The sequence below is a fragment of the Sinocyclocheilus grahami genome, unplaced genomic scaffold (assembly GCF_001515645.1).
Source record: "Sinocyclocheilus grahami isolate Dianchi unplaced genomic scaffold, SAMN03320097.WGS_v1.1 scaffold21.1, whole genome shotgun sequence".
NCBI classification, from domain to species: Eukaryota; Metazoa; Chordata; class Actinopteri; order Cypriniformes; family Cyprinidae; genus Sinocyclocheilus; species Sinocyclocheilus grahami.
The window spans coordinates 2,130,372-2,154,365 of record NW_015505200.1 but is presented as its reverse complement, the minus strand read 5'-3'; the positions used below and the strand labels follow the sequence as shown (position 1 = coordinate 2,154,365).

At 36.9% G+C, this 23,994-nt stretch overlaps 3 protein-coding genes across 3 annotated transcripts in view; 1 reads left to right on the top strand and 2 right to left on the bottom strand.

The window, feature by feature from the left end:
* LOC107559002 (thread biopolymer filament subunit gamma-like) overlaps positions 1-4,831 on the bottom strand; it is a 9,224-nt gene extending 4,393 nt beyond the window's left edge. The window contains exons 1-4 of the mRNA XM_016242711.1: positions 4,801-4,831; positions 1,305-1,936; positions 1,046-1,106; positions 848-943 (exon numbers count right to left, since the gene is read on the bottom strand). Of these exons, the coding sequence (XP_016098197.1) occupies positions 848-943; positions 1,046-1,106; positions 1,305-1,927 (780 nt within the window). The 5' untranslated portion in view covers positions 1,928-1,936; positions 4,801-4,831. The remainder of the gene's footprint in view (positions 1-847; positions 944-1,045; positions 1,107-1,304; positions 1,937-4,800) is intronic.
* Positions 4,832-5,726: 895 nt separating this feature from the next.
* LOC107557028 (phakinin-like) lies at positions 5,727-11,111 on the top strand. The gene is made up of 8 exons (XM_016240330.1): positions 5,727-6,292; positions 7,760-7,842; positions 7,971-8,127; positions 8,216-8,377; positions 9,858-9,986; positions 10,069-10,304; positions 10,687-10,772; positions 10,928-11,111. Exons 1-8 carry the CDS (start codon positions 5,870-5,872, stop codon positions 10,969-10,971), a joined length of 1,320 nt encoding a protein of 439 aa, XP_016095816.1. The 5' UTR covers positions 5,727-5,869; the 3' UTR covers positions 10,972-11,111.
* A 2,645-nt stretch (positions 11,112-13,756) lies between these two features.
* On the bottom strand, positions 13,757-21,323 carry LOC107558255 (kelch-like protein 18). The gene is made up of 8 exons (XM_016241888.1): positions 21,118-21,323; positions 18,480-18,610; positions 18,232-18,373; positions 15,726-15,831; positions 15,569-15,634; positions 15,464-15,491; positions 14,311-14,422; positions 13,757-14,184 (listed from the first exon to the last, which is right to left on the bottom strand). The coding sequence occupies exons 1-8, from the start codon at positions 21,250-21,252 to the stop codon at positions 13,798-13,800; spliced, it is 1,107 nt and encodes a 368-aa protein (XP_016097374.1). The 5' UTR covers positions 21,253-21,323; the 3' UTR covers positions 13,757-13,797.
* Between the last annotated feature and the right edge of the window lie 2,671 nt (positions 21,324-23,994).

The window sequence follows — 23,994 nt, the reverse complement described above, 5'->3', positions numbered from 1 at the left end:
GGGCTAGAGTGAGCAGAGGCGGCGGGTTTAAGAACAGCGCGGCCGGCGGATTAGACGAAAGAGCGTCCGGAGGGCTTGCGGCAACCACATGTGACGACCCCAGGCTGGACTCCACTTCGTCCACGGTGAAAGCCGATCCGGTGATCCGCAGCGCGAAGTTTGTGTATTTCCTCAGCGAACAGCACGGATCAGCTCCAGGCATGACGAAGCAGATATCGTCCTCTTTTGGAAGGCCAAACAAAGTAGTTTTGCTTTCACAACGAAACACACAGTGCCTTCACGACATGGCGGCGGCAAAAGCAATACTACATTGAGAATAAAAGTTACACCTTCTTTCTTTGCGTGAACATTTGGGCGGCGTTATGCAAATCTTCCCACATCGTGACATAGACATGTGGGGGCGTGTTAGAACGAGCCGTTTTAGGTAGGCGTGGCTGACTCTTAACTTTTATAAAGAATATCTCTTTGGATTTGAGACTTTAGTCTTTGCAACTTTACAGATCTTCTTTATGCACCAAGAGCTTGTAACACTCCAAAGAGAAAGGAAAAATTTAAATCGCATCATATGACCCCTTTAAAATATGTTTAAATACAAAACAGTCATTTTAAATTATAATATAATGTCCCAATATTACTGCTATTACTGTATTTTGATCAAATAAATGTAGCCTTGGTGAGCACAAGAAATGTCTTTATTTATTATTGAATTTTTTTTATGTTTAAATGTTCATCAAAACAATAAATAGATATATAAATAAAGTTGATTCTAAATCAAAATATTTACATTATCTTAATTACTCATTGCATGCATTTCAGATTTTAATCAACACAGATCTTTAATTTGTACCTCTTCTTGTGTTTTGTTGACAAAGTCCAGTTCATTTTTCAGGCTGGAGTATTTGGCATCCAAATCAATTCTCAGGTCAGAGGTCAATTCTATGTCCTAAAAAAGGTATAGAGACATGTGTGGTCAAAGTTTTACATTTTAAGTCAATAACAGATCAGTTTCAATATACATTCTGTGACTGAATGTCATCCTTCTCACCTTTTTCATGGCAGCAATATCAGACTCAAGCTGAAACTTCACTCCTTGTTCAAAGTCAAGCCTTGGAGAAAATCCAAATGAACACTTTATTTATTGCCAATATGTTGTATATTTCTGGTGTTTGAATAACATTAAAATACTTTTTTAAATGTTATTATATCATAAAATCTTAAGATATAATCCTACAAATTTTAATGTCATAAAAAAAGAAAACACCAGGTCTAATGTCAAAAAAGAAAAAAGAAAAGGAAACACTCACTTAGCCTTCAGTTCATGGGCAGTTCCACGGACATTGTCCAGCTCAATCTCCAGTTTGACGGTGTCGATAGTGAGAGTTTCCAATGTGCTGCGATACTCACTCAGTTGGGCCTCATACTCTATTATCGCAGTCACAGATGACCCTTGAGACACATCTGTCCCCCCAGTCAGCTGGGACAGCTTGGCCTCCAGAGCTGCGTTCTCCTGCTGTAGCCCCCGTACTTTGGCCATGTATGTGGAAAAACGGTCATTCAGCCCAGAGAGTGTGTGTTTCTCAGCCGCTCTCGAGAGTATCGGGGCCACAGCAGCACCTGATGATGGACCGACAGAGAGAGCGGTGCTTGCACCGAGTCCTCCTGCAGCAATGGCACGACCCATTGCGAATGCAGGACTGGCAACCAGTGCACCACCGCCACCACTACCCAGTGCCAATCCTGCACCAGCCCCTGCACCTCCACCAAGGCCAAGACCGAGACCTCCACCAGCTCCAAAGCCCAGGCCAAGACCTCCACCTAAGCTAGAACCACCCCCGAGACCCAGACCCAATCTTGCTCCACCACTTGCACCAAATCCTCCATATCCACCAGACATCCTGGAGGAGGCCAAGGAAATGGAAAAAGCCATGGTGAACAGCTGAAGGATAAGAGAAGGCTGAAGGATCAGAACTGAGCGGAGAGTGCAGGGCGAGAGACTAATGATCGCTGTTTAAATACACTTGAGGGACCGAGGGCATTGCAAAAAGAGACACTCCATACAGAAAGAATAAGCTGTAACTTGTCTCAGTGGCAAAGTATGGCGTCGGTTGTCTGTTAAACCTCTGTTAAAATATTCTGACCTGCAGGCACATTTTCCTTCTAGGATGGGTCTTCAATATAAATGCTGTATTTCAGTGAAAGCTGCTGAATGATGAACATCACCCAAGTTTTTTTTTCAAAGGTGTCATACACATTTACCTTACTAAATACTAAGATTTAATTCCCCATCAGAAATTTTAAATGCCCTTAATCTCTTTTAAATGACTGGAGAAATGTCACCAAAAAGAAATTCAAAAATACTTTCCCAAAAACCTTTGCTTGTGGAACCACAGAACATTTTGAGCCAGAGAATAATCACAGGAAAGTGACATTATAAATGCTGATTTATAGTATGCTCCACAAAAATCTGCCAGTGTTGTTATTGTTAACTAAAACTAAAACTATGACACGTAATTTCTGTAAATTATATACGTTAAATGAAATAAAATATACAGTATATATTAGATGAAAAACTTTAAAAATGGTTGAAATAATAAAATTATTAAATTTTAAATTAAATTATTATTTTTTTTAATTACTTGAACTAAAATTACATTGAAAATGTAAAAATAAACGCTAGCTAAAAATATGAATACTATAATAAATACTATATACCTAAATACTATTATATAAATAATCTATGAGATATTTCACAAGCTATTTTACCATTAAAAAAATCACCACTCCATCAAGTATCGTTACCAGATTGCTGTGTGGAATTCAGTTAAAAGAGATTCTAGAACACTAGCTTTAACCACAGATTTTGAACAAACTGAAAACAATTGAAAATATGAACAGTTATCATAAATACCATATTTTTTCCAGAAAAAAAACATCAGACACTAAAGGACTGAGGAACATGCAACAAACTTACACAGGAGACAAATGAAAACAAAGCTAAAAAAAAAAAATGCTTAGATTAGTGACACACTAGGCAATTTTTTGTGAAATCTGTCAACTCCAGCCTTTATGTAATTCTATTGTCACAGAGCTCTAGCATAAGGTCAGTGCTTGGTATCAGTGACATTAATAAAAAGTGGAATCTAGCAGACATCTGTTTGGTCTTGAAAGTCTCAAGGGCAGACTCTACTTATCGGTTTGTGCCTGTTCTGATGGCAGGTGAAGCATACCTTCACTCATTTTGCAAACTCATGACATGCCCATGGCATAATCAAACTCAGCTGTGATCAAACTATGTGACTGACATTAAAGAAATTAAAATTTAATAGAAAACCTAACTAGTATCATTTGATGAGAAACTGTATTGTAAAGACAACTCAATTGTTTTGAATGTGCTCTTTACAAAATAAAATAAAATCATTCAATACTAGATTAAAATATAAAGACTCAGAATCAGACAAAATATCTATGTTATTTACAAAATCCCCTGAACAATAAATGACAGGGAAAGAGTAGGGGAAATCACACTCTTTTGTTTTCCTTTCAGATGAGGAATTGTATCTGGTTCAGTGGAAAATGTGACACTTTTTAATTTCTTTGAATGTCATAACTGTGTGAAGTGTACATTGCACTTCTCCCAGGGTTATTTAGAGGAGGAAGAGGTTTTATTCCATTACTGAATATTTTAATACTTGGGGTTTATTACAAGAGACAACCTCATAGGTTAGGTTAATCCACCTTGGTTTACAATATAACAGTAGATTTGTTTATATTGCAGAAATAACCAGCAAAATTCTGTTGACGAACTTGGCTGGAAGACAAAAAGTACACCAAACTGTACCTTAGTACCTAGGCCCCTAAGAGCAAGATATTTTAAGAACTCTCTGCTATGAGAAACAAATGCGAAACCAAAGTTGATTCTGGGTTACATGCTAAACATTTTAAAATACAGTAGATCCTGAAAGCCCCTAAAATATATACCTAAATAGCTTATGGAACATAATCTCTTGTGTAATATTGCATCTGGTTTGAACAAAACCTCAGGCCTTTTCGGTAATCAGTGACAGTTAGTCATGAATAAGTCAGATTCTCACTGGGCCATTCTCTGGTCATGTGTTAAGATCTGATCTGTCAAGGTTATTAGGCAAAGGATAAAGATTTCCCAGTTATCAACATCACATCTTCATAATCTGACGCAAATCGATATTATTGAACTATAACAAGCATTGTGCAGATTAAAGTGTCCTAGAGTGGCTTACAGTGTTTATAGGATTGCAAGTGTGATACTGTAATACAACAGTTTAATAAGTTAATATTGAGAAACTTGCTTTAGATACAATATAGCCAGTTAATTTGTTTTTGCTCCCCCAATGAGCATAATACCAAACAAGGCAACTGCAGTGGTGTCATTGCTAACTGAGTGAATTATCATTTCTGAACAAATGAATCAGTTGAATGAATGATTCAGCGACTCACTCATTAAGACACCTACTGCGTACCAATTTGCATACTATCAGTCCTATATAGTATATGAAATTTGAATTAGTGTGTCCCAAATCGTAGTATGTTGAAGTAAGTATCCCAGAGGTACCCGGATGGTTTACTATTTCTTGTGGAAATTAGCATACTCTACTACTCTCTTCATGTAAATTTATGTCAGAAATAGAAGGCCTACAAATAGTACGATAATACAAATTCAATCTAATCAGAATTCTTGGAACGCCTCTCTACCAGTCAGCTTTGAGGATAAACTGTTGAATATATGATGAGACAAACACACACACACACACAGTAGCCCCTCACTGCGAAACACAAGATCCCAGGAGCGTGGTAGGATCCACATCTACGAGTGGAGATTGATAGGTTTAGGGGTGGAGATGGCTGGGTTTAGGGATTAGGGGGTGGAGACAGGTAGGTTTAGGTATCTATCTGGTGGGAGGAGTTGAATCTGCATCCAACCACACCCCCTGGATTTGTGTTCTGCAGTGAGGACCATCTCCACACACACACACACATCTACCCATGCTCTACCCACCATGCCACACCTACAACAGTTTTTTTACTTTTCAAGTGAACGAATTATAAAAAGAAAAATGACTGAGGGGTTAAAATTTTAAAGAAGTTTAACGAACAGAAAGTGCTTGAGCAGTGTAATGCTGCTATGGTTACTTTCTCAGGGTAGGTTGCTGTGGGGTCAACAAACAGTCAACCACACACTGTTTATAGCCTCATTGACTATATGAATGCACTTTTTTGTACGTGTGATTAAAAGAGATAAATAAAACCTTATCACTTTCTCATGGGAAAAAAAAAGTTCTGACTTCTCTGATTTGAGATCAGATCAATTCATTTGCCACCAGCAGACAGGAAGATGGGGTGGTTACTTATCAAATGCAAAATCATCTTGTGAATCAATTAACTCTTTCATTCTGTATTTGTTCATGTTTACCACTACTTTGATTATAAGAGGTGACATAACCAACACACATATGCAAACACACACAAAAGTGCTCTCTTGGGTCATTGTGATGATAGTTTAGTGTCCCCACTGTCATTGTCAAACAGTCATACATACTGAGAGGGGGACCTGGATTGGTCTATAGAGCTTTCCTGAGAAGACCACTGTGCTGAGGCAGCCAAAAACTGCCTAACGGTGATGAACAAAGAGCAGTGACCAGCATCACCAGGTTTCTGTCACAATAGTACTAAAAACAAAGAGCCTGCTTTCCAGAAGGCCAGGTCACCATAAAGAGGCATGCATTCTTAGCTGTTGCCGTTTAGCTGAGGGGAGGTCAGTGGATATTTGCACTTGCATTTTGGTTATGTCTATGGACTGATAGTGGCCTGTCACTTAAAAAGCATCAGGACAGGAATGCCTTTGCCACGACGCCGATCCTCCTTCCTGGGCCAGGCTGCTTCCGAGCACGGTGTGGGTCTCATGAGTGCAGCAGGGACCTCTGTGCCTCTGGGAGTGTTTGTAGGCATGGCTCCCACCGGAGGTACCAGCAGCCTGGGTGCACGTGTGTCTCGCAGAGCTCTGGGTATCCACAGTGTGTTTCTGCACTGCCTTAGAAGCACCAGTGTTCCTGTGGTGACCCATCCCGGAGAACGAGGCCATCAGTTTGGCTTTGACAGCCTCAACACGTGCCTGCTGGAGTACCGCGATAAAGTTCATGCTCTGGAGCAACTCAACCAACAGCTGGAGGAACAGATCAGACACTGCTTGGATCGTAAAGCCGCCAGCGCCGGGACATGGACTGGCCTGAAACAAGACTGGGAGGATATTTATATGCAGGTAGGAGGATGTTTGACAGGGTTGGATTAATACATCAAGCATAGAGGTAACAAAGCAAAAATAATTAACATGTTTTTGTCTTTTTTCTAATGGAAATATTTTTAACATCCTTTAAACTTTTTTCCTCAATTTAAATATACAGTGGGTACGGAAAGTATTCAGACCCCCTTAAATTTTTCACTCTTTGTCATATTGCAGCCATTTGCTAAAATCATTTAAGTTAATTTGTTTCCCTCATTAATGTACACATAGCACCCCATATTGACAGAAAAACACAGAATGGTTGACATTTTTGCAGATTTATTAAAAAAGAAAAACTGAAATATCACATGGTCCTAAGTATTCAGACCCTCTGCTGTGACACTCATATATTTAACTCAGGTGCTGTCCATTTCTTCTGATCATCCTTGAGATGGTTCTACACCTTCATTTGAGTCCAGCTGTGATTGATTATACTGATTGGACTTGATTAGGAAAGCCACATACCTGTCTATATAAGACCTTACAGCTCACAGTGCATGTCAGAGCAAATGAGAATCATGAGGTCAAAGGAACTGCCTGAAGAGCTCAGAGACAGAATTGTGGCAAGGCACAGATCTGGCCAAGGCTACAAAAAAATTTCTGCTGCACTTAAGGTTCCTAAGAGCACAGTGGCCTCCATAATCCTTAAATGGAAGACGTTTGGGACGACCAGAACCCTTTCTAGTAACATAACATGTATCTTGTTATGCAAACCGATTGATGCAGCAGCTGTCTGGGTGGCTGGTCTCAGACGATCTTGGAGGTGAAGATGCTGGATGTGGAGGTCCTGGGCTGGTGTGGTTACACGTGGTCTGCGGTTGTGAAGCTGGCTGGATGTACTGCCAAATTCTCTGAAATGCCTTTGGAGACGGTTTATGGTAGAGAAATGAACATTCAATTCACAGGCAACAGCTCTGGTGGACATTCCTGCAGTCACCATGCCAATTGCACGCTCCCTCAAAACTTGCGACATCTGTGGCATTGTGCTGTGTGATAAAACTGCACATTTTAGAGTGGCCTTTTATTGTGGCCAGCCTAAGGCACACCTGTGCAATAATCATGCTGTCTAATCAGCATCTTGATATGCCACACCTGTGAGGTGGATGGATTATCTCGGCAAAGGAGAAGTTCTCACTAACACAGATTTAGACAGATTTGTGAACAATATTTGAGAGAAATAGGCCTTTTGTGTACATAGAAAAAGTCTTAGATCTTTGAGTTCAGCTCATGAAAAATGGGGCGTTTATAATTTTGTTCAGTGTAATAAACTCTCCAAACTTTATATTTAAATGTAATGTTTCCAATAATACTGAAGGTACTGTTATAGTATTTGCTATTATAATTTTTTGCTTCTAATGAATGTATCTTGTTTTAAGAATGAACATCCTAATTTCGAAGTAAAAAGATTCACAGGTGTACAAGTAAGGTATTTCTGCTTTCTATCAGGTCAGTGAGGCCATCCTGGACAACGCTCAACTTATGCTCCAGACTGAGAATGTTCAAGCCAATGCAGAGGACTTTAAAGACAGGTGTGAGTGTGATTAAAACAGCAACAGAATCTTTAATCTTATCACTAGCTTTTATCTGCATCAGCAGATTGCCATCAGATAGTCTATACTATAGACTATATAGTGTGTTTCTATGCATGCATGTGTAGGTATGAGAATGAGCAGCCATTCTGTAAAGCAGTGGAAGAAGAGATAAACTCTCTGTACAAAGTCATTGATGATGCAAACCTGACCAGGATGGACCTGGAGAATAAAATTGACAGTATGAAGAACGAGTTGATGAATCTGGAGCAAAATCACATGGAGGTGCGATAAGACCAGCTCCACAATCAAACCCTCTTCACGAGAGAGATGTTTCAGTGGTAAATTAGCATCTTCTTTTGCTCTTCTTCAGGATGTTAGAGCGCTCTATAAGCAGATGTCTGACCGTGAGGTTGATGAGCCGGCTGCTCCCACTGAGACCAGCCTGGACCAGATTCTAGCTTTTATCCGCTCTCACTGGGAGAAGGTCATTGAGAAGAACCGTGCTGAGACTGATGCCTACCTTGAGTGCAAGGTAAACCACAGAACATGAACCCTTAGTTATTTATTAGGAAATAGACTATTTTTTCACACAGTGCTCTGTGATACTTGATTCTGAATCAGTCAATCGTGTCATCCTGCACCAAATGTTTTTGCACAATGACCACTAAACTGTATAATTAACTGGTTTCAATCTGTAGTTTCTTTCGTCTCACATAAAATAATTTGAAAACATTTTATGGTCATTTAATGCATTAGGTATCAGGAACTAACAGTGAATGAATACATTTTTACATAATTTATTCTTTTATTTTTTTAAGGATTTATTCATCTTTTTCTTGAGCACCAAATCCACATATTAGAATGAATTCTGTTGGATCATGTGACACTAAAGATGGAGTAATGACTGCTGAAAATCCAGCTTTTGCCATCACAGGAATAAATGACATTTTAAAATATATGAAAATAGAAAACTGTTACCTTAAATAATGATATTTCACAGTAATTATATTTTTTTATATTGTATGTTTGATCAAATAAATGCTCCGTTAGTGAGCATAAGAGACTTCATTAAAAAAATCTTCATTAAAAAAAATATTACATGCCCCAAACGTTTTGAACGATAGTGTAATTATATGATTTATATGAATAATTTTTTTTAAATATAATTTATTACTGGAAAAAAATACATTAGTATATGAATAAATTAACATTAATCAAAGTTAATAAATGCTGTAAAAGTACTGTTCATGGTACTGTTCATACTGTTCTACTGAATAGTATTGCCAACCTTTTCAGCTCAAATAAACATTTCCATCAGGATCACGCCAGTGTCCCAAACACTTTTGGGATCTCCTGTCGCCTCTGGCTTGCTTAGTTGGGGACACTTCATTTCCAGCGATATCGTTGACATGATTGCAAAGATATTATTTAAACTGAGCTGGATGTTGACATCACTGAATTCAATGATGAACTGTCTTTAACTGAAAAATGAGTGTTTACTATTGTCATTTTGCATTATTGACACTATTTTCCTAATTAATGCTGTTCAGTTGCTTTGTCACAATCTGTATTGTTAAAAGCGCTATATAAATAAAGGTGACTTGACTTGACATTTAAAATATACTATCTTTATGTTGTTTCTACATTCCTGTGGCCTTCATTAAAAAAATCTTCATTAAAAAAAATATTACATGCCCCAAACGTTTTGAACGATAGTGTAATTATATGATTTATATGAATAATTTTTTTTAAATATAATTTATTACTGGAAAAAAATACATTAGTATATGAATAAATTAACATTAATCAAAATTAATAAATGCTGTAAAAGTACTGTTCATGGTACTGTTCATACTGTTCTACTGAATAGTATTGCCAACCTTTTCAGCTCAAATAAACATTTCCATCAGGATCACGCCAGTGTCCCAAACACTTTATTGGGGTTTATTTTGTAATAATGACCAACTGAAAATATATAATAATATGACAATCCCCTATTTGTGAATGTGCAGCAAACTGACAACATGACCAGTAAGCTGAGTCGAGAGGAAGAGGAGCTTGAGAGTCTGAAGACAGAGTGCAATGTTGCTGGGTGCCAGATTCAGAGTCTGCAGGCCGAAACCGAGTCTATTAGAGCTCTGGTAGGACAACCTTCTCAAAGCAAAGATCATAAAGCACAACAGTATTCAATTCACTAGACTGAACTATGTATGATCCCTGCAGAAACGAGGCCTGGAGAACGCCATCAACGACGCCAAGCACTGGCATGGCATTGAGCTCCAAAATCTGGGCTCTGTTATCGGAAAGCTGGAGTCTGAGCTCAACGATGTCCACAGGGACATCGAGCAGCAGCGGCGTGATTATGAAACCTTACTCAACAACGAGATGAAGCTGGAGATGGAGATCGGAACATATCATGGAATCCTGGATGGAGAGGAGAGCATATTCTCCTCCTCAACGTAAGGCCAATTTTCAATCTACTTATAACAAGAGGATAAGACAACTAATGTCCTTACTCCTGTCTTCTTCCTCGTTCCTCAAAAGTATTAAATCTGGGATCTCCAAACTCGGTCCTGGAGGGCCGGTGTCCTGCAGAGTTCAGCTCCAACTTGCCTCAACACACCTGCCTGGAAGTTTCTAGTATACCCAGTAAGAGCTTGATTAGCTGGTTCAAGTGTGTTTGATTAGGATTGGAGCTAAACTCTGCAGGACACCAGCCCTCCAGGACCGGATCTGGAGACCCCTGAATTAAATTCTTTAAAACAAAAAAACTCCTTAGTTTCAGTTTCTGTGATCCCAGACTGATCTCTCAGGTAACCACAATGTTGTTCTGTACTGCAGGTTCCCCGGTGGTTCTTCAGTACCTGAGGGAAGAACTGATCCCACACCTTCCACATCTGGACCACAAAGCAGTCTACAGACTGAAGGTACCGTTTCCATCTACAGAATGTAGTTCTCAAATTATCTAATTGTATTGTGAATATTAAGCTTAACATTAATGATGACAATGTTTTGTAGAGAATATTAAGAGACGATCAAGGAATTTTTTAGATTAAAAATGTCTTTTGATGTCTTCTATCAGGTTCTAATGCTCCTGGTGCTCCAGAAGAAAGCAAACAGGAATGATATATTTTATTAACCTTTGCAAAAATGTTGATTTTCATTTGTTTCTCCTCGCTTGTAATTTACACCATCTATAGACTACGTGACTTCTGTGCAGGTTAGAAATAAATGCAAATATAATGCATAAACTGAAGATGCACTCATAAAAATATTGACCTCAGTTCATTTTTATTGAGCATTTCGCTGAAGATTTTATATACAAAGACTCTCCAGTTGTTTCTCTGACACTAGCCTCTATGATTCAATATTCTGATCTTATGTGCCTATATCCTATTTTACTCCCATGGGTAGCAAAGCCATAAATCATAGTGTGGGAGATATGAATAATTGACTATGGTCAAAACTGAAGCTCCTTAACACGATAATAACACTTTGTGGTTATAATGACACGTCTATGAAACAGCCACTTAGACGTTACTTCAAATCCATGTTATCGTTCTGAACTATCATTTCTTTGTTTAAGAAATCCTCAAATATCGCATTTACTGCATGCATGAGAAAAAAGCACAAAGCTATAACAAAAGTCAATAGGCAACTGACATTTCTAGTACAAATAGGTGGTTTTTAAAGAAAAACAGTCCTGAATTTACGCTAATTTTACTGAGATTTTATTGAATATTTCATTTAAAAAAAAAAGTGCAAAGTCATGCAAAATCTTAAGACATGACAGTCTAGAATAGTACACTAAAATATAGTTGCATAAACGGATTCTAACAGAAACTGAAAGATATTCATATTTAGGGTTATTCATTCAGAAATACAGCAGATTTCATTTCTCTGGTCTCGTTGGGTCTCCAATGACAGAAAAGCATCCAGCACAGTAACGAGCCGGTTTCTTTGTGTTAGCAGAATTGGCTCTTTTCATACGGAATCCAAGACTGCTGACCCTCACATCCTACAAACGTCAGCACAGCTGTAATATTCCATATACAAATAGGTTTGATTATGTAACATCATAAACATGCTTCTCACCTGTGAGTTTCCTAGTGTTACACTTTCTGACGGCCGTGGATCTGATGGTTGGATCAGTAGAGGTGTCTGTAAGATGAAGAACGAATGTATTACATCAGTTATAGTTAGTCTTTTCAATACCAGAAACAGCTTTAATTATACATTTTGTTTTTTATACCTTCTGAAGTGGCTCCATAGGAAAAGCAGTTGAGAAGTTCAGCACAGAGATGAGCAGTAACACCATCAGGGCTCTTTTCATGTTCCCAGTCATCTTCCGTCTCATACTAACTGAACAAGCAAACACCTGTTGAATTAAAACACCACTCAAAAGGGTGGGACCCAAAGCTGTTGTGCGTCACAGAGAAAATTATGGCACAGGGCGGCATTGTGTCCATAAAATCAATGTTTATTTAAGACATTTAGGAATTATGTGAAAACTAATATTTTAGTCCCACACAAAAGATCTCAGTTAATGCCGTTCCTTCAGGTTAAATGGAAATGTTTTAAAAAGTTAACAGGGCGGCAGACTCGATATTTGTCCCTGTTGAGCTCTCCCATCTCAAACGGAGGTAGCCGAGGAATATATTCAAACACATATATATTAGATTTCTGTAAACTTGATTCTCATTTATGTGACAAACTACCATGTGCAATGCTATAAAAAGAGGAAAAATTACAGCTAATAATAAATTAAAAGTAGAAATACTGCATCACAATTGGAAGTTAATACAAAATAAATCAAAATAAAATCAGCAGAGAAATGCAGTACTGGTATTATGAGAAGGAAAATATAAACCGTATTAAAAATTCACAGTCAGTAATCCTAATTTCAGATGTGTTATGTGAAATTAAAACCATCAAGTTGCAAAATGTATACGTCTATACAGTCATGAAACATAATTTGCACAAAACATGGGAATGTTTCATTTAAATCTCCAACACTCACAGTTCAATAAGAGGATGTGAAGCCACTATAGTAAATCATCCTGAAAGCACATATCTGACAAGAGTCCTACGTCAGTTACACTTTCCCTGGTATGTGTGCTGGTTCTCAAAAATACGAAGGTCAAATTAAAAAGTAAAAGAAAGACATGGGATTGGATGGGTACAACACAACCCATCCATCCAAGATACAGAGCTGGTGATCTGTCACCCCCAAATCAAAAAGATGTTTTCTTTCAAATCTAAAAGAAATCAAGTCAATAAAGTGGTGAAAACAAAAAATAGTCCCATGTAAAGTGTAAAGTCATGGCACATCTAGCAGATGTTTTGCACATACAAATAAGAGGTCAGTTGCTCACATTAAATTTCCATCAATAGCCCAAATAAAATACGATTAGTACTTCTAAGTAAGAAAAATTCTTGATAAAATATTATTAAAAACAAGTTTATCCTTATTAATCATACCTTCTTGATTATACTCTCCCAATTATGGCATGGGTTAACAGTGGTTAACTTTCACCTGTCTCGAAATCTGAATTGGCTTCCAGTTTAGAGGAATAAAATTACAAATTTATATGTATATATGATGATATTCCCCAACAACTGATGCTTTAATGGGCCCACAATACACACTATCTGATAACAGTGCAAAAGTGTGCTTTTTAGCAGAAATGCGGCCCATTTCCTGTAAATGTCTTCGAATGTATGTGTGAATTCTACATTTGGTTGTCAAAAAAACTAAACAGGATTACATCACCATTAAAGGTGTACTGGCATATCTGCTTTAGGCCTTTCTCAATAAAAAGCCTGAATAATAGTACCTCGGATACAAACATGTGAACCAAGGGTCATGAATGCATTTTGTTAGACCACTCAGTACAAAAGCCTTTTTTTTTATAATTAAAATGTCCTTATGGGCTGAGGGAGACTGTGGTGTTAAGCGGGTTGTAATGGTATACAGCCCACCCCGACCCCGCCTTCATGGCAAACCATTGGTGCCATAAACGTCCAACGGTTAGTTTCTGGGTCATACATTTCCATAGAGCTGAGATTGGATTGTCCATCATAACCTCCCACTGCATAGAGTTGACCACAATTGGCCACCAGAGAAATGCGGCTGCGTCGAGTGTTCATGGCCACTAGGTGGCTCCACTGATCTGCTACTGAGCTATACACCTCTGCTCCACTGAGAAACGCAGAGCCGTCGTAACCTCCTGCCACATACAGATTGCTGCCAAAGGCTGCAGCGCCGTGCCGACAGCGCTTGTTTTTCATGGGGGCGACAGGGTGCCATAACGCTGTATGATGGTTGTAGTACTCCACCTAGTGGCAGAAACATGAAACAACAATATATTTATATATTTAAGGAATATTCACAACTTCACAAAAAGTGACCAAAAACAAAAATGCAAATTGTATCCTGTAATTTGAATGATGATGTTTACTTACGGTGTTAAAGATCTGTAGTCCATCATGACCACCCGAAACATATATTCTGCCTTCAAATACAGTAACGCCAGCAGCACTGCGGCTTGCGCTCATTTCTGTAACTATCGTCCATCTGGTAACAAACACACATAAACACATTCTGATTCCAAAGAAAGCTACAGTGATTGTTAGATGGATAGTTTAATAAACAGAGCAAAATAGTGTTGTCAAAGGATTTTCGATACCAAAACCACGTTGCTATCGAAGACATCTTTACTTAAAACATGAAATATTAATATAAATATATTAATTAATAAATGATTAAAATAAACATGCAAACACTGTTATAAAAGTTATAAAATTAGGAACAGAAAAACATAAGCAAAGGAATAAATTATATTAACAACATTATTATTTAATAGACAGTAGCAAGACTATTAGGCTGTGTTTACATTTTCCATCTGCTCAAATATTGAAGATTGCATGATTGCATACAACCTTTTGAATTGCATATAGTTTGGCCAAGATTAAATAAGCATTTAATTATAGTGTCATGCACTAGATGTGCCTATATCCTATTTTACTCCCATGGGTAGCAAAGCCATAAATCATAGTGTGGGAGATATGAATAATTGACTATGGTCAAAACTGAAGCTCCTTAACACGATAATAACACTTTGTGGTTATAATGACACGTCTATGAAACAGCCACTTAGACGTTACTTCAAATCCATGTTATCGTTCTGAACTATCATTTCTTTGTTTAGGAAATCCTCAAATATCGCATTTACTGCATGCATGAGAAAAAAGCACAAAAGCTATAACAAAAGTCAATAGGCAACTGACATTTCTAGTACAAATAGGTGATGTTTTTAAAGAAAAACAGTCCTGAATTTACGCTAATTTTACTGAGATTTTATTGAATATTTCATTTTTTTAAAAAGTGCAAAGTCATGCAAAATCTTAAGACATGACAGTCTAGAATAGTACACTAAAATATAGTTGCATAAACAGATTCTAACAGAAACTGAAAGATATTCATATTTAGGGTTATTCATTCAGAAATACAGCAGATTTCATTTCTCTGGTCTCGTTGGGTCTCCAATGACAGAAAAGCATCCAGCACAGTAACGAGCCGGTTTCTTTGTGTTAGCAGAATTGGCTCTTTTCATACGGAATCCAAGACTGCTGACCCTCACATCCTACAAACGTCAGCACAGCTGTAATATTCCATATACAAATAGGTTTGATTATGTAACATCATAAACATGCTTCTCACCTGTGAGCTTCCTAGTGTTACACTTTCTGACGGCCGTGGATCTGATGGTTGGATCAGTAGAGGTGTCTGTAAGATGAAGAACGAATGTATTACATCAGTTATAGTTAGTCTTTTCAATACCAGAAACAGCTTTAATTATACATTTTGTTTTTTATACCTTCTGAAGTGGCTCCATAGGAAAAGCAGTTGAGAAGTTCAGCACAGAGATGAGCAGTAACACCATCAGGGCTCTTTTCATGTTCCCAGTCATCTTCCGTCTCATACTAACTGAACAAGCAAACACCTGTTGAATTAAAACACCACTCAAAAGGGTGGGACCCAAAGCTGTTGTGCGTCACAGAGAAAATTATGGCACAGGGCGGCATTGTGTCCATAAAATCAATGTTTATTTAAGACATTTAGGAATTATGTGAAAACTAATATTTTAGTCCCACACAAAAGATCTCAGTTAATGCCGTTCCTTCAGGTTAAATGGAAATGTTTTAAAAAGTTAACAGGGCGGCAGACTCGATATTTGTCCCTGTTGAGCTCTCCCATCTCAAACGGAGGTAGCCGAGGAATATATTCAAACACATATATATTAGATTTCTGTAAACTTGATTCTCATTTATGTGACAAACTACCATGTGCAATGCTATAAAAAGAGGAAAAATTACAGCTAATAATAAATTAAAAGTAGAAATACTGCATCACAATTGGAAGTTAATACAAAATAAATCAAAATAAAATCAGCAGAGAAATGCAGTACTGGTATTATGAGAAGGAAAATATAAACCGTATTAAAAATTCACAGTCAGTAATCCTAATTTCAGATGTGTTATGTGAAATTAAAACCATCAAGTTGCAAAATGTATACGTCTATACAGTCATGAAACATAATTTGCACAAAACATGGGAATGTTTCATTTAAATCTCCAACACTCACAGTTCAATAAGAGGATGTGAAGCCACTATAGTAAATCATCCTGAAAGCACATATCTGACAAGAGTCCTACGTCAGTTACACTTTCCCTGGTATGTGTGCTGGTTCTCAAAAATACGAAGGTCAAATTAAAAAGTAAAAGAAAGACATGGGATTGGATGGGTACAACACAACCCATCCATCCAAGATACAGAGCTGGTGATCTGTCACCCCCAAATCAAAAAGATGTTTTCTTTCAAATCTAAAAGAAATCAAGTCAATAAAGTGGTGAAAACAAAAAATAGTCCCATGTAAAGTGTAAAGTCATGGCACATCTAGCAGATGTTTTGCACATACAAATAAGAGGTCAGTTGCTCACATTAAATTTCCATCAATAGCCCAAATAAAATACGATTAGTACTTCTAAGTAAGAAAAATTCTTGATAAAATATTATTAAAAACAAGTTTATCCTTATTAATCATACCTTCTTGATTATACTCTCCCAATTATGGCATGGGTTAACAGTGGTTAACTTTCACCTGTCTCGAAATCTGAATTGGCTTCCAGTTTAGAGGAATAAAATTACAAATTTATATGTATATATGATGATATTCCCCAACAACTGATGCTTTAATGGGCCCACAATACACACTATCTGATAACAGTGCAAAAGTGTGCTTTTTAGCAGAAATGCGGCCCATTTCCTGTAAATGTCTTCGAATGTATGTGTGAATTCTACATTTGGTTGTCAAAAAAACTAAACAGGATTACATCACCATTAAAGGTGTACTGGCATATCTGCTTTAGGCCTTTCTCAATAAAAAGCCTGAATAATAGTACCTCGGATACAAACATGTGAACCAAGGGTCATGAATGCATTTTGTTAGACCACTCAGTACAAAAGCCTTTTTTTTTATAATTAAAATGTCCTTATGGGCTGAGGGAGACTGTGGTGTTAAGCGGGTTGTAATGGTATACAGCCCACCCCGACCCCGCCTTCATGGCAAACCATTGGTGCCATAAACGTCCAACGGTTAGTTTCTGGGTCATACATTTCCATAGAGCTGAGATTGGATTGTCCATCATAACCTCCCACTGCATAGAGTTGACCACAATTGGCCACCAGAGAAATGCGGCTTTTGGGAAACGCTCACCTGACTGTGATGTTATCATTATTATTTAATTATATATATATATACCCGTTATATTCAAAAGTTTGGGGTCTTTAAGATTTAAAAACCTCTTATAGGTTTCTTATGTTTACCAAGACTGTAATTACTTGATTAACAATACAATAAAAACAGTAATATTGTGAAATATTACAAAAGAACTGATTTCTATCTGAATATATTTTCAAATGGAATTTATTTCTTAAGGGAAAGCTGAATTTTCAGCAGTTATTACTGCAGTCTTCAGTGTCACGTAATCCTTCAGATATAATATGCAGATTTGGTGCTCAAGAAACATTATTAACTTATTATTATAAATGTTGAAAATGTTGTGCTGCTTAATATTTTTGTGCAAACAGTGATATTTTTTTCAGGATTCATTGGTGAATGAATAGTTTTTTAATTATTTGAATTCAATTAATTTTAATTATTGAATTAAACTTTTTTGAAACAGAAAAATTTGTCTTTTACGGTCACTTTTGATCCATTTGATGCATCCTTGCAGAATAAAAGTATTAATGTGTTTTGAAAAAAATCTTGAAAAAACTGATCCATTGGCCTTATGAAGAAATTGTTATTTGTTTACACTTTACCTCTGTTGTAAAAAAGAGCAGCAGGCATCTTTGACATTTTGAAGCTGCAGGAAACTGGCCCCTATCAGGAGGGCCTGGACGTTTTGCTGGTCTATGGCTATGTGTCCGTTGTAGGCAAAGTTTATTAGAGCTTCAAGTGCACTGTTTAGAGGCAAATCAGAGATTAAAACTCTAATGTACATTTACAAACAACACAAAAGAGCATGTCTAGAGATCTCAGTTGTCCTTTTGAGGTTTGTATCTTCACCTGGGGTCCATGCCCTGCATGACGATCTCATCCTGTTTGCATTCCACCATGTCATTGGTGAACATGGCATGGAAGTACGGAATAGAAGCAGCAAGGACTATTCTGTGAGCACTGAATTTGTGCTCTCCTACCTGCATAAACAGACAGATACACAAATCTTGATCAGAAATCATCTCATATATACACAATACAGAAAAATTTACTGGTTCAATGTTCAACTGAGTGCCATAAAAATAAAAAATAAATAAATCTGAAACATTACTAACTCTCCACCCAAACGAAAACAAATTATGACCATTCTTCTGGGCAAAAATTAACAGACAAGTTACATTTTAATGAATGAAGCAGCATGTGAGAAAACAAGGAGCAGTGAGCCATTGAGAAAAACCTAATATACTGAAATCTGTTGTATAATATACTGAAATCTGTAGTATATATCCTACAACCCTCCTCCTGTAGTATATATATCCTACAATCATTGGTACAACCCTCCCTTCTCTTCAAGAACAGTACTCATCCAGAGTGAGCAAAAGGGCTGTCAAAATCACTCTGGACCCCTCACATCCAGCACACTCCCTCTTTGAACTGTTGCCATCTGGTCGACGCTACAGAGCTCTGAGCACCAGAACGGCCAGACACAGGAACAGTTTCTTCCCTCAGGCAATCCATCTCATGAACACTTGACAATAACTGTGGAACACACAACACTATTTATACACTCATACACTTATTTATCTAACACGCATACTATTGTAATATACCTGCACATACAATTGTCAATTTATATATTGTTATTCCTTATTTACTTGTTCTATTTTTTTTATTCTTCTTTTATTATCTGTGTTTTTGTTCTGATCCTGTCATTCTGTTGCACTGCGGAAGCTTCTGTCACGAAAACAAATTCCTCGCATGTGAAAACATACCTGGCAAAAAAGCTCATTCTGATTCTGATTCTATAGCTGTTAGTCAGCAAAAGCATGCATACAGTAGGTGAAGTGAAGGAGATAAAGAGGATTACTGCTCTCTGTGACCCACATTAAGGGCTGATGATGCAACAGTTAAAGCACAGCAGCAGATCAGAGACAGAGCACATCTTTCATTACCTGATGCTTCTACTAATGCTTCTTTATACAGCAACATCATAATATATATATATACACACATCATTCAAAATCAAGGAGGCGTCAGCAAACCACCTCTATTTTTATTTTGGTATAGAAGTCTGTTCTGAAAAATGAGTAAAAACATCTAAAAATGTAGCTGTGAACTGACATCATATTTCTTATTTAAGCATATTCCCCACACATCATTCAAAATCAAGGAGGCGTCAGCAAACCACCTCTATTTTTATTTTGGTATAGAAGTCTGTTTTGAAAAATGAGTAAAAACATCTAAAAATGTAGCTGTGAACTGACATCATATTTCTTATTTAAGCATATTCCCTTAACAACTCTCTTAAATGATTCCCACAGTCTTGGAAAACCTGTCTGAGGGAATTTTAAAAGTGTGATTTGTAGACCTAGAAAAAGTCATGGAAATGTAATGTTTTTATAGTTATGTCAAGATGTAAAATATTTACTTGCATAGAAATTGCTAATTGGGAGTAAAAAAGTCTTATCCCACTATCGTGAAAAACTGGAAAAGACATGTAAATTCAATTGTCATAAAGAACTCTTCTGAACATTTGGTTCTTGAAACTTTTGGAATTACAAAATGTAATTAATTGGCCTTATTCCCAATTATTTAAATTATTTCACCACCTCCTAGTTTCTGTAAATAAAGGGGTTGGGGGGGTTAATTTGTCATTAGAGCATAAGTTCCAGAATTCTATAAATGGGTACACACACACAGCCTTCAAAATTTGTCTGGGGACCTTGGAGTAAAAAACATTGAGAACCACTTATGTAAAAGGTTTACAGTCACTCAGTATACAGATTGTAGGAATATTAAGTGTGCTTTCAGTGTCTGAGTCTGACTGTCAAACAATTTACAAACATTATTTTGTATACAACTAAGAAACAGCAGGCGATATTTAAATAAAAAAAGAGAAAAAAAGCCACTCTGGTTCATTCTAATTCATCAACCTAATTAATTATGTCAAAAAATTAAATGCCAGAGCCAAACTATTGTTTAAAATAAGTCAAACAGCTCAAGATATATTGGCTGTCACAGGTGTTTCTATTAAAATCAGCTTGACAATATAGTTAAACATTAAACAAAAGGAAGTGACAACTTATTAACAGACCATGGAAGGCGAATTCAGAACCCAATTCGTTTAAAAATTCCTCTACAAGTTAAAATAATAATAGAAACAATAGTAGTATTGTTTCTCCTCCGTGCTTTATAACGTTAGTTTACTTCAAAATATGCAGCTGATGAGGATGCTACCTGTACATGCTAACTAAATAACAATAGAATAATAACTCGCTTTACAACTGATACAAAATATACAGATATCAATTTTAAGAGCTATCTGCAATGAGACACATTAACAAACGACCTAACAAACTTGAACATTACAGTTCTTCCTTCTGCTAACAGTGCCTGTACTTCACTAGCCTCTCCCATGCTGACAGCCCAGTGCTACTTTGTTAGCATTTCACTAGCAAATTAACCCGAACAAAGAAAAGCACAGTACTTTTAGGGTAACATCACACAATTTCCCTTGTCGTCGGATCTCCTCCATCACTGCATATCCACGAGCGGGCAAATCGGCGACAGAAAAATGCATCAAATCTTCTAATTCTTCAAAAATTGTGTCACCCATCGTCATTGATGGACTGGAAACGACACTTTTTGTCCAAACCGAGACGCCGTAGCTTGAGCTGTATTACTGTGTGAGTGCCCTCCACCGGCGGTGCCAGTTCCCTATCATGCAGGGGTCATATACGGCTCAAATCAGCTTTATGTGGATGTAGGCTACTGATCTTATTTGTATGATTCACATGTACATTATGGCTTAGGTTGAGTCCAGACTACAGACCAGATCTATAGTCTTTGACAACATGTGTTTGGTCACGTGACGAGAGTGATCCGTCTTATTCATTTTGTTAGTAAAAGTTAGATGTTTAATATAGGCCTATGCGAATTTGCCATTGTAGTATTTTATGGCTGATGTGTTTTAATTAATAGGCTAATAATGAACCACAAACTACGATCGTTTTTTTTTTTTTAAAGGGGAAATCCAAAGACCGTTTATTTATTTGTGTTACAATGAGGGTAAAACATAGTTTCCTCATTCATATTGTTAATAAAACGTCAAAGTTTAATATAAGTAAATTTGTCATCGCACTGTTTTATTGTATAGCCTTTTGTATTATTATTAATAATAATAATGAGCCACAAACTAAGCATTCGTTTGAAGTAATTGAAAAATCCAAAAACCTTTTATTTATTTGTTACAACGTGGGTATGTCTTATTCGTTCTGTTAATAAAAGTTTTATGTTTAATCTACTTTGTCATTGTAGTCTTGCTGATGTTGTGTGTGGGATTTTTTTTGTCATTAAGAGTAATACGAATCAACCTTAAGCATTCATTTTGTTCCAAGAATATGAAAGATCTAACGTTAAATATCAAAATAAGCGCTGTAGAAGAGAGAATGCGAGATTGTTATTATTATTGGTTGCTGCTGAGGTAATAGACGCTCTCGGGCTTTCTCGGTTGTATCTTCGCAATGGCTGTAGAAATGGTCGTTAATTCTTGATTTGGGTCCGGCACAGACATGTTACAGGTAATAAATAATATGATCAAAAAGTCATGGCAACAAACGACTTCCTAAGTCAGTTTAAGTTGAAATGACTTTCACAATCAATTTGATTAAACTTAATTCATGTTTTACTGTTGCTTATTGTCACTGTAGGCTTAGGCTATTTTTTTCTATGTATTTTAATGAAATTACAAATTAATCAAATTCGTTTTATTTATTTTTTGTTACAAATTTTTCATTTATTTATTTTTAACACCGCACCCCAAATGTATAGGGCCCCATTCCTATGTTTTGCCTGGGGCCCCCAATTCACTAAATCCGCCCCTGTGTCAAATAGCCTATTTATTAAATAGTGTTTATTAAATATTAATTTGTAACTACAGGACTTTGCCAGCAGGTGGCACAAAATATCCAGTAACATGACTGAAAGTTACTATGAATTCTATTTACAAAAATAAACAGGGATCAGTCATTCTGGCAGGCTTGAACTGGCAGGAAAATAAGTTTTTCAGGCAGAAGAGCTGTTACCTCAGGGAGAATTTAGCAGAAATGCTTTTCTAAGAAACAAAAATGAAGATGATTTCAAAGAATTAAACTGACTAAAACTTTTTAGAAAGCAAAACGAGGCATAGAACAGATGTAAGTGTTGGGATACTTGGTGAAATCAACTTTCAGGAACTGATTAACAGTGTATGAAGACATAATGTGGTAAAAAAAAATTTAAGTGAGTATTTTCATATTTAAATTAAAAACAAAACATTAAAGCGATGTTCATGTACAACTGCTGATGATTGGCACATTATTAGCAACAACTTTATACTACACCGAGTAGCAACTTATGCAACTTATCATGGGATTTCGCAAGAAAGAGAGTGAAAGGTATAAAGGGTCAGTAAGGGTGAGATACTCCACAAGCATAGCGAGTAGCCCTGAACAAGTATTTGGACACTTTTGGACACCAAAGACTCTCTTAAAAACGTGTAAATGTCATTGTATTCTAGAATCAAATGATGCAATAGCTACCCTTTTTCAGAATTAACTTCCCATTTCAAAGAATTTCTGTAAGTTTACTTTTAACCAACAAGTCTCAGGGCATATGAAGTTTCCCTCAAGTTTCTTAGCAGAGTAACCAGCTCAGGTGTAGTTCATTGGATTAAGTATGTCTATCTTTTGAGAACCAGAAAATGTCAAAAGTGTCCTTTTAAAAAATATATAATATCTATATTTATCATTTAAAATAGAAACAGAAATGCATATTTGTCAAGTGTACTTGTTCTATATTGCTTAAAAATAGAAGTAAATGTTTTTCGGTCGACTGTGGCATAATAAAAGCTCCGCTGCTTTTGAACCGTGTGTCGCGCTCGTTCAGCGGCCTCGTTACGCTTCGATGGCTTTCAGCCTCCCCCTGCTTCATTCTACTACGTTAACAAATCATTAGCTCATCCATGAACATGATTTCTCGTCGGATTGCATCGGCTGTGGGGATGAAGACGACAACTCCCATGATTCCACACTCAGTCACGGCGTCAACAAACTATGACTTTGGCTGCGTCCGAAATCGCATACTGCTTAGTAGGTACTACATTTGAATTTGAACGTACTACTCGACCGTTATTAAAGTACGTTCTATATAGTATGAATGCGAGTAGTATGAATGGAATTTGGAAAAATGTCCTGATAATTTACTCACCCCTATGTCATCCGAGATGTTCATGTCTTTCTGTCTTCAGTCGCTAAGAAATTAAGCTTTTTGAGGAAAACATTCCAGGATTTTTCTCCATATAATGGACTTCAATGGGAACCAACGG